This window comes from Myotis lucifugus, unplaced genomic scaffold, assembly GCF_000147115.1.
Source record: "Myotis lucifugus unplaced genomic scaffold, Myoluc2.0 scaffold_523, whole genome shotgun sequence".
NCBI classification, from domain to species: Eukaryota; Metazoa; Chordata; class Mammalia; order Chiroptera; family Vespertilionidae; genus Myotis; species Myotis lucifugus.
In genome coordinates, this window is record NW_005871571.1 from 46,969 (window position 1) to 58,335 (window position 11,367).

The following is an 11,367-nucleotide window of genomic DNA, read 5'->3' on the forward strand; positions in this document are numbered from 1 at the left end:
TTTCAGAGAGGAAGGGAGAGGGAGAAAGAGACAGAAACATCAGTGATGAGAATCATTGATCTGCTGCCTCCTGCACGCCCCCCCTCCTCCACTGGGGATCAAACAACCTGACCAGGAATCAAACCATGACTTCCTGATTCATAGGTTGATGCTCAACCACTGAGCCACGCTGGCCAGGCATCATCCTCTCTTTTGACTCTAATCAATTGGAAACTAGAAGAAGGGAATTTCTTTCCACATTGAAACTGTTAACCACCTCAGGGCAGGTGGGTGCCAGAGAAAAGAGGCCAGCTCTGCTGAGCCTGGTCGGAGATGTGCTGGGCAACTCTTAGGGCATCGGCCTTCCCCAGGGTCCATTGGCGCCTGGCAAAATCCTTCTACACCACAGCAAACTCAGCCTCCAACGAGGCCAGTAGCCCCAGAGCAACTGTGGCTGTTAATGCCAACAATCCCCACAACAGGCCAGCGGAAAAGATTAATAATAATTATCGCAATCACAACAATAATAGCAGCCAACTTTCATTGGGCATCGATTAAGTGCTGGGAACTGTGCTAAGCATTCTGGGTAACCCCCTACACACCATGAGACAGGTACTAGCAACAGTCCCATTTTACAGATGAGGAGTTTGAAGCTCGGAGATACTACATAATCATCCTGCGGCCACACAGCTAGAAAGAGACTGGAACTCGGGTCTCCATAACTGTTCCTTCAGCCCCTACAATTCCTTGCTGACCAGGTCCCATCCCCGGACAGTCCCTCCCAGGTTCCTCATGCAGACCTACTGCCGCCACCACCCCCCTTCTCCTCTGAGGCAGGCCCAGCCCTCCCACCCACCCCCTTCACCCATGTCCCCCACTGACTCCCCACGGCACAGCCACCACAGGACCCCCATTCTTACCTGGAGTGAGACCTCCTTAACTCCAGGTGGAGGCCCAGGCGTTTGGAAACAGGCACTATTTTTAGAGATGAAAGCCAAATTGCTTGTTTATTCCAAAGACAATAGACTAATACTTTTAGCGAGGCCCTCGGGGAACATTTTTAATGAATATGTAATGACTAAGGTGGTAGATAAAATGATGAGACCATAGGGGATTTCTACCCACCCCCCAGCCTTGGAGGGCCTCCTGAAGGGCCAGGCCCTTTGCTAAGTGCACACTCTCACAAAACCCAGTGCTGACAGGCTGAAGGCTTCTCAGCACCATTTTGCTGGGGAAACTGAGGCTCAGAAAGGCTAAGTAAATGGCCTAGGGTTGCACAGCTAGTGGGGTGGGGGGAGTAGCGATTAACACATAGATTCATTGCCTGCACTGCCCACTCTCCCAACAACAGTTACACTGGCCGGGTGAGGGAACGCTCCCTGAATCCCACTCCCGTCAGCAGGCTAAACATCGCACCTGCAATTTTGCTCTACTTATTTTCAACGAACCCATTCTTTCCCTCATAAGTCACACAGCGTCCCGCCCTTGTCAGAATCATCAAAGGCCCAATTAACCCTGAATTCTGTGGCCCCTTCCCTGCAAACTTCCCCCAAACCCATGGCTTTTCGGGCCGGGAATATTACAAATCTGGTAGAAAACCAGCGCAGCAAGCAAGCATTTATTCTATGGCAAGCCTGTCGGGGGAAGGGGAGAAATCCACATGCCCAAAAAAACCACCCACGGCAGCTCAATTCCAACTGCCAAGCCTTTATTAGTGGTGATAAAAGGCAGCAAAAAATGCACAGGGCTTTCTACTCTCAGGTGGGGGCAGCCATCCTCGGAATTAGTCATGTTTTGACTGGGAGAGTTATAGAATTTATAATGGAGGCCCTGGAGAAATTAAGCACGGATTACAGCCAACCCCCGCCCCCTGATGAATGTCTCCAGCGGGAACAGTGCACAGGGCTCCCTGGGGCCCTCCAGAAACCTGGGTTGCTGGCCCAGAGATCTGGACGAAGATGATGAGCCCACAATACACGGGAGGTGGCCAGGCTGTCTCTCTACCTCCCTGGGGTCAAGTCCATTCCTCATCGAATGTGGGCAGCAGGACTCGGGTCTGTCCTCTGAGTCCCGGGCAGCACCGCACCCCCAGCAGGATTCAGGAACGCTTGTCTAATGAGTCTGTCTTCCCCCAAGGTCATCCTTCCTGGGTCCAGCTTCGGTCTTTCTCTGGAACATCAGGAGAAGTGGCTTGAATGTGGGCAAGTCCAGTGAACTCTATCTTAATTAAAGTGTCAGACCCACCTCTCACACTCTGATTTTAGGGCCATTTTAAAACACCAAAGACCCCTGAGAGCGCCCGTATAGCAAGAGGCTGAGACCTTAGTGGAAAAGTTCATCAAAAGAGCAGGATGAAAAGGAATCTTTGCAGCAGCATGTGGAAGCTTTGGGGCTGTGCTTTGTGAGTCTCTGTGTGGTTGATTGCTCGAGTCTTTAATCCTGGCTTGTTGCAAAAGAGTGGCTCCGGGAGAATATTAACCCTTATTGAGCACCTACTATGTGGCAGACACGGTGCTAAGCAACTTTATAAACATGCTTCAATGTAACAGAGCCTAGAAAAGGGCTCAGCACAGAGTAGGGGCCTAATAATATTCATTGCATGGATAAGTGACTTTTTAAGCCCCATATCAGCCATGGGAGGTTGATACGATTAATTAACACTTTGCAGATGAGGCCAGAGAACCAGAAAGGGGCGGTTCTTTGCCCCATGCAACACAGCATGCCAAGTGGGGAGCAGAGTCCAAGCCCCCAGGTGTCTGATTCTGACACCAGAACTCTTTCCTGTCAGCCATGGCTCCTCCTTTCTCGGCAGGATGGGCTTCCTGGGACAGGTGGTCATGCTTGGGGCTGAAGGAAGTGAGAAGCCCGGGAGCTGTCCGGGATTTGCAGTGCTGAAAGGAAGAGCTCAGACTCCCAGCCGGGGCAGCACATGACTTGCCCTCGCCACCAAGTCATTTCACTCTCTCACTTGGCCACCCCTCTCCCCAAGTCCCACATTCCCAGCTTCCTCTCCTGCCACCACCCAGGCCAAGTGATCTAAAACTGCTAGACAGCTGCTAGATGATAGAAAGGAAGCTGTTTTTCTCTCAAACCCACCACAACCCCCAGTATCACCAACACCAAATCTCCAGTCTAAGGCATCAGAGAGGCACAAGGTCCCGGGCAATGCAGAATGTTTAACCTGGAGTCTAATGGAATGCATGTTTCCATGATTTATGTTATTGCTCTGGCCTGGTCCCTCTCTGGGCCGTTCTCCAAGCTACGCCCAGAGTTCCAATTCTTCAAGTGATGTCATGACTGTCCTTACAATTCCAAGAGGCCTCGCCATCACCTTCAGGATAAAGTCTTCACTTCTTGGCATGACACTCAATGTCCTTACAGAACTTGCCCTACTTACCTCCACCTCCATCTGTCCTCTCTCCCTACTGCCCTCACTCTCCAGCCATTCTAAATGTCCCATCTATTTAACACTCCCATACTGGGTTGTTAAAAGCAGCTGTGGGGCTGGTGGCAAGGACAAGCATTTCAAAGAAAAGGAACAGCATGTGCGAAGTCCTGGTGCTCTGGCCTGGGTCATTCAGGGATCATTTCCTAAGGAAGACCCCTGGCTGACCACCTCTCCTGTAGCCAGTCACTCTCCATCCCTGGGCTAGCTCTGCATACAGAATGTGCTTTGGCCCCATCACTCAGACAAGAAAAGAAATTGCCCTGCAGTGCTTCGTCCTGGACAGTAAGCTAGCACTTTATGATGTTTTATTCATTTTGAATCACTAGTACCTATCTTCATGTGAGCAGGTAAAAATAAACAGAACTTGTTCAACGGAGGCTGATGTATGCAGAAATAATAATAGCGAACCCTTAGGTATCCGGCACTTGCTAAGTGTTTTATATATGTTAGCTCACCAAAGCCATATGGTAATCATCAAACCCACCATGAGGTGGGCATCTTTGTTAGGCCCATTTTACAGATGAGAAAACTGAGGCACAGGAGGTTAAGTAGCCTCCCCCAAGGCAACAGAGCCAGAAAGCAGCACAGCAAGCATGCTTATCCAGACAACCTGCTTCAGTCCCAGCCCTTTCCATTTCACCATCTGCCTCTCTAAGGAAAGGGGACCTAATGGTGGGAGAGGCAACGAAAGTCTCTTCTAGAGCCAGGAGGCTTGTAGTGTTAACGTTGACTTTGTTCTCTGCATCAGGAGAACCTAACGCTTCTACCAGAGTTATCTCGGGGCACTTGGGCATCCAAAACCAACCCAAATCAAAAGACAAGGGTGCCAAGCCCCCACCTTGGCAACAGAAACTGGCAGGACTGGGAATGGCCTAGCTAAGGGCCCTTCCGTTTGTCCCCCCGTCAGCCCCACCCAACCCTCCATCCCCAGCTGCCAAGACCCTGCCTCCCACCCCCCTGCACCTGGCTGACCCTGGCAGGCAGCCCCAGACCCCTCGTGGAGGAAAAGCTCCCCCCAGCTCTGAGCAGCTGCCAGGCCTGGCGTGCCAGAAGTTCCGCCTTAGGTTGATGGCCCCGCACAGCCCCATGGAGCTGCTATTTTTAATTTAATTGGAGAGTGGAAGGAGAGAGATGATACCCAGTGAGAGAGTTTTAAAAGCTTTCAGCGTAGGGAAGGAGGGAGAGAAAGGGAAGAAAAGTTCGTAATTATACACCAGGAAGCCAGATTTGATGCTTGGACTGAAAGGTTAAATGTTACATTCAGAATGAAATGAGAAAGAGAGTTCTGATGACAGTTGCCCAGAGCTAAATAAGGAAAAAAATACCCCTTGCCCAGCTCCCTCGGCTCCCTCATACCCATTTCTGTGCTTCCCCGCTTCTGCTGTTTAAGGCTCGGGAGCACACAAATAAACCGGCTTGAGCACAAAGATTACGGCTCTGTATATCAACACCTGCTTGCCACCCAAAAGCAGCTTTCATCAGAGTGCAGAAAAATCACGTGTTTCGCCTCTCAGGCCAACAGACCCAACAGGGTCCAGAACACTGGGGAGGGAGTCTAGCACTGTAGGTGACAATATGGACTTAAATATGGGTGGAGCTAGGTTCAAATCTCTCCTCTACCACGGGACAGGTGTGGTGGGTCAGCTCAGCCAACATCCATGTGCCTCCTGTTGCTTCCTTTTTTAAAAATAAATTCTTACCCAAGGATATACTTACTGATTTTCTGGGGACCACTGCTGGCTCAGGTTTGGGGACAAATTTGTGGCCAAGAGAATCTAGTTCGCATGTCAAAGACAAGGTGAGCTAGTCTCTGGCTTCCAAATTCCTCCCCCTGTCCCTGCAACATCAGGGTTCCTTGGGCCTCAGTCCTCCACCCACGTTACTCTATCCCAGTTCCCAACACTGGATCCAAGCGCCCCTTGTAGAAGCAACCGGACAACACAGTTGAGGCCCAGACTGGATTTGAACCCCACTTTCACCACTTACCAGAAAAAATATTTGTTAAACAAATAGTACATTGTGGCTCCTTTCTCTGTATTAGTCAGAGTAAGCAAGACAGCTGCTCTAACAAGCAACCCCCACATCTCAGTGGCTGAACACAGTACTCTTCCTCATCTCCCAGTGCAGTGTAGATTGGGAGAGTTATAGAATTTATAATGGAGGCCCTAGAGGATTTATAATGTGGTCCCACCCAGTCATGCAGGCTCCTTCCATCTGCAGCTCTACTGTCCCCTCCCCGACTGGATCCTCTGAATCCCATAGGCTGAGAGGGCTATTTTAAGGGTCAGGCATACATAAACTGGCCAGCACTTACGGTATGGTCACATGGCCCTACCTAACTGCCAGGGACCTGGGAAGTGTAACTACATAGTAGGCCGAGGAAGGGGGCTGAGGACAGGCCCTGACAGTCCCCAATGGTCTCCATCTTAGTCTACCCCATCAAAAGTAGGCATTCCTCCAACCCCCAGACCACATGACTGTGACAGGTGATTTATCTCACTCTTCATCCTCAAAAATACGGTAATCTCCTTGAAACCAGAAACCTCATGCATCTCTTTCACCTCCAAGTCCCCAGTGCCTAGCGTAGTACCTGCACACAGTAGATCCTCAACTGTTTGTCAGCTATTACAGTCCTGGGAGCTCAGCGTTAGCAGAATACTGGAACATCTGGACCTGGATGGTGTGGCTCAGTGGTGGAGCATCAACATATGAACCAGGAGGTCACAGTTCGATCCCCGGTCAGGGCACATGCCCTGGTTGCGGGCTCCGTCCCCAGTGTGGGATGTGCAAGAGGCAGCTGATCGATGATTCTCTCTCATCACTGATGCTTCTATCTCTCTCCCTCTCCCTTCCTCTCTGAAACAAATAAAAATATATTTAAAATAATAATAATATTGGAACCTCTGGGATGGAGAGAAAGAACGTGGCAGAGGAAGATCAAGAGGCTCCAGGCTCCTGCCCATTCTGCTCAGGAGTAACCACTGTCCACAGGCCCCGAGCTCCCAACTGCTGCCCTGGCCCCACCCTGGTTCTCATAGACTCATACTCCCTAGGTCTCCCTACCGAACTGCCCACATGACGCCCATTCATCACAGAAGCTACGACTGGTTCCAAACAAGTCGTTTATTTGCATTTATCAAACAAGACCCAGGGCACGGGGGAAGGGCACTCACTCCTCCTGGCCAGAATGTGGAGGGTTAAAAACTTCAACTCTCCCCGGCCTCACCCTCCCGCCAAACTACAAAATACTTCTCTCTTGCCCCAGTTAAAACCTACTCAACTAAAAGAATGGACAACCCAGGGAGACGCCAGTGAACAATAAGTGGCTATCATGGAGATGGCAGCTGGCCGCTCCCATCCTAGTAACAGCCCACCCCTGGAGAAACTGCCCCTGGGGGCCTTCCCGGGATGACACCCTGTCCTCCCATGGGTTGGATCCCATTTTTGAAACAAGATAAAACCCCAGAACTTTAAAACATCCCCCATGAGCTCAGAATTCCAATGCCAGCTAACCCCACCCCGGCTCAGTCCCTTTCACTGAAATTAATCCACCAGTGCCCATCTGATGAAAGCCAGGTCACCCCCCCCCACCACCCCCCGGGAAAGCCAAGAGGCCACAGCTTCTATTTCTCATCGTACTCCTTCCTGGTCATCCACTCAGACTTGTAAGTAGACAGATGAGCCACCACAGACGCTCCCAGCCAGACGCTAAAGTTTCTCTTGCTATGACTCCACACGGAGGCATCCGTGCAGGAGGGATAATGCGGGGCCAACTCCAGGAACAGGCGCCGGGTGAAGCCCGGGTAGAGGGTGTTCCCCCCACAGGCGATCACGTGGGACATGAGCTGGGGCTGCAGGGCGGCGTCGCAGGCGTTGATGGAATCCAGCACAGCCTGGGAGATGCTGGGCCTCTCCTGGTCGAACACCTGCGGGCTGAAGAACATCTCGGGGGCCAGCCGCTGCATGGGAGTCAGCTCCACGGAGGTGCCGTCCGGGAGAATGTAGGTGTTACTATCATCGTAGCCACTGGGCAGGCTCTGGCGGTAGTCCAGCGCCTCCACCAGCTTCTGCGGCACGTAGCATTTGGTCATCTTAATGGCGTCAACTGTTTGCAGCCGAAACAGCTTGTTCATCTTGCTGTCTTCCTTGAAGAGGCTCTTGACGAGATAGTCGGAGAGATCCTGGCCGCCGAACTCCAGCATCTTCCCGGTGGGCCATATGGGGCGGCCCAAGTGGAAAGGCTGGACTCGGGTCAGGCCGCAGCCGGAATCGACCACCATGCCCGTCAGGAAGCCCGTGGCGTACAGGGACATCTCCAGCTGGTCGGCCAGGAGGAGGGCCGGGACATCCAGTAACTCAAACATAATCTGCAAGCGGGGAGGAGACAAGACACACGCGGTATTTTCCTTGAACGAAGGGCTCGGACCCACTTCTGTTTTACGCAGCACCGGGCTACGCCCAGCTCTCAAAAATGAAGTCAGCACACAGACGTCTGTCCTCCAGCAGCTGGCGGCTGCCCCCCAGAACGCCGGGCCCAGGGACCCTGGAGCTCCCGCTGTGGTAATGTGACTCCCCCACTGAAAACTCAGGAGCTTCCTGTCCATTGAGAGCAGGGGTTGGCAAGCGTCTTCTATAAATGGCCAGAGGGGCTGCCGGATGTAGCAAATAAAAATGTAGGCTGCCCAGTCCAATTTGAATTTCAGATAAACAACAAAGAATGATTCAGTATAAGTATGTCGTGTGCAATATTTGGGGCATACTTTGTCACACTGAAGCATCCTTCATTGTTTATCTGGGATTCCCATCTAACTAGGTACCGTGTATTTTATCTAGCAAACCTACAGCCGTAAATATTTTATGGGATCCACAGTCTCTGATGCAACTACTCAACTCAGCTGCTGTAATAAAAGCAGCCATAGATGATATGTAAATGAGTGGGCATGGGCATGTGCCAGTAAAACTTTATTTATCAAAACAGATGCTGGGCCAGATTTGGCCCGCCAGCGGTAGTTTGTCAGCCCTGGATTTAAAGTAAAATGCAAGCACTTCCCGTAGCCTACCAAGCCTGCCAGCGCCGGCCCCTGCCAACCTCACCTTTCTGTCTCCCTCTTGCCACTCTCCCACCCCCGCCCCGTTCGCTGGGCTCCAGCCTCACTAGTTGAAACCTCCTCCCCAGAGAAGCCCTCCCTGATTACCCTCTTCAAAATGGGTCCCCTGGTCCTCACCAGTCCGCTCTCACCACACTTTAATTTGTTTCTAGAACCGATCACTCTCTGGAATTGTTTTTGGTTAATGCCTTCATGGTCAAGTCCTTCCCCAGAAGGTAAGCTCCTCGAGGGCCAGAATCTCATCTGTGAACATGACCCAATGCCCAGTGTCTCCCAGTCACGCCCCTTCTAGAGCATTTTTCCTGCCCTGTCTCTCTCTGTGGAAAGAGCTTCCCACAAGTCCCTGAGGCCTAATGCCGGGCCCACGTGAGATCTCAGAAAACACTCGTGGGGCAAATGATTAAGAAAGAAGAGCCGTAACCGGTTTGGCTCAGTGGATAGAGCGTCGGCCTGCGGACTGAGGGGTCCCGGGTTCGATTCCAGTCAAGGGCATGTACCTGGGTTCCGGGCACATCCCCAGTGGGAGGTGTGCAGGAGGCAGCTGATCGATGTCTCTCTCTCATCGAAGTTTCTAGCTCTCTATCTCTCTCCCTTCCTCTCTGTAAAAAATCAATAATATATATTTTTTTAAAGAAAGAAAAGAAAGAAAGAAAGAAAGAAAGAAAGAAAGAAAGAAAGACAAGAAAGAAAGAAAGAAAGAAAGAAAGAAAGAAAGAAAGAAAGAAAGACAAGAAAGAAAGAGAGAGAGAGGGAGGGAGGGAGGGAGGGAGGGGAGGGAGGGAGGGAGGGAGGGAGGGAGGGAGGGAGGGAGGAAGGAAGGAAGGAAGGAAGGAAGGAAGGAAGGAAGGAAGGAAGAAAGAAGAGCCCCTGATGGCCAATCCTGTCCAAACACGAAGTGCTGCTGCTCCCCGCTCCCTGGGGAGAGCAGCCCCAAGAAGGCCTTACCTCCAGGGTCTTCTTTCGCTCCACAGGATCCTTCAGGGGGGACTCTGTGACCAATACGGGGGTGTCCTCGTGTATCAGCCTATGCTTCTGCAGGACAAAGGACCAGATCTGCTCCACGCCCTCCCAGTTGAGGACACGGCCCCGCTGGATGGGGTAGCTAAAGGTGTCAGGGTGGAGAAGGTCGATGCCCAGACCCAAGCGCCGCCGGGCGGAGCTGGGGCCGGGGTTCTCCTTGCACGGCCTGTAGTTCACGATGCTCGGTAAGACCAACTGCGGCTCGTTCCAGCCGGAGAAGCCGGACTTCATGTAGCCAGACCCGTGGTCGATGACGACGACGGTTTGCTCGGTCATGGCCGAGGAAGGGCTGGGAGGGCTCTTCTGAAGGGTGTTTGGCAAAGGCAGGCCACCTGCGGAGGGAAAGGGTGGAGTTCCCTGTGAGCCCATTCTGGCCACCGTGGGCCGCTTCCCACTCTCCACCCAGCGTCAAGCCTCAGGCTCCCCGAAGCCTGTCCGTTCCCACGTCCAAACCTTTGTGCCAGCTGCCGCCTGCGCCTGGAAGGTTCTTCCCATCCCAAACTCCCATCATCCGACAAGGCCCCCGCCCCACCCCACCCCCGGGCCGTCTGAGAACACGGGGCAGTGACACCAGGCGGGCACTGCCGCTCCACTCTCTGCAGAGTCGGCAAGAAGTGTGTCACCCAGGGAGTGCTTGGTGGTGGTTGGCTGCCTGGTTTGAGGACACACAGAACACTAACCAGCAGCCTGAGGGGCCACCGCCCTCCGCGGCAATGGTGTAGCCGCAACAGCAGCAGGAGCCGTGGTAACCGTGACAACGCCAATGGTGACAGCAACGCCAGCTCTAGCTACCATCTCTGAAGTGCCCGCCCTCTCTCTAGTACTGGGAGGAACATTTGGCCTATTAGGTTGAACTGGGTAAAGTTGCCATTTGTATCAGTCAGAAATGGTCAAATATCGGCAATTCCGTATGTTCTGAATTTAATCTCTAAAGCAGGTACCACTGTTACACTCACTTTACCGATGGGGAAACTGAGGCACAGAGAGGTTACAGTTGCTTTCCCAGGGCCACACAACCAAGAAAATCAGAGCTGAGAGTTAAACCCACATCAGACTCTGAGCACTGGGCGAGGCGGGAGAAGATGTGGGTTTGGAGTATGAGCTGAGTGGCTAACTTATGAGGCTGTGAGTGAGGCATCTAACTCTGATTGTGGCCAGTTTCCCCATATACGTAACGTGGGAGAATAATAATCTCTGTGCCGAAAAAGTAGGTGTGGTCACTTCCTGATTTCCAGGGTTCCTGTGAAACTACAGTATCGGGGACACAGATGGGGGGAGAAACCGGCCCACACAGGTCTTGGATCTTTGGAAGGCAGCTATGCTCACCACTATACACCAACGCCTTCAAGGTCTTGGATCTTTGACAGGGTGCTAACACAATGAGATGAAGGAAGAAAAGTCTTACAACCACGAGTGGGAACAGCTGGATATCTATATGCAAGAAAAAGAACTTTAAGGAATGGAATACCTCACACCTTATAAATAATTAAGTCAAAACGGACCATTTGTAAACTTAAAACTATAAACCTTTTTTTAAAAAAGAACCAGAGAAAATCATTATGACTGTAGGGAAGGTAACGTTTTCTTAGATGTAACATCAATAGCTGGATATATAAGAGAACAAGTTGATGGATTGGAGTTCATCAAATCTGAGGCCCTTTGCTCTTCAAAAGACACTGTGAAGAGAAGAAAATGATGAGCCATGGACTAGGAGGAAATATGTACAAATCGTGTATCTCATAAAGATCTTGTGCCCAAAAAACACAAAGAACTCCCAAAACCCAGTGATAAGAAAAACAACTCCACTTTTTT

At 51.6% G+C, this 11,367-nt stretch overlaps 1 protein-coding gene across 1 annotated transcript; it reads right to left on the minus strand.

Annotated features, from left to right (window-relative positions):
- Nucleotides 1-7,050: 7,050 nt before the first annotated feature.
- On the minus strand, nucleotides 7,051-9,831 carry ACTL8 (actin like 8). Its single transcript, XM_006103943.3, has 2 exons — nucleotides 9,481-9,831; nucleotides 7,051-7,794 (listed from the first exon to the last, which is right to left on the minus strand). Exons 1-2 carry the CDS (start codon nucleotides 9,829-9,831, stop codon nucleotides 7,051-7,053), a joined length of 1,095 nt encoding a protein of 364 aa, XP_006104005.1.
- Nucleotides 9,832-11,367: the final 1,536 nt, after the last annotated feature.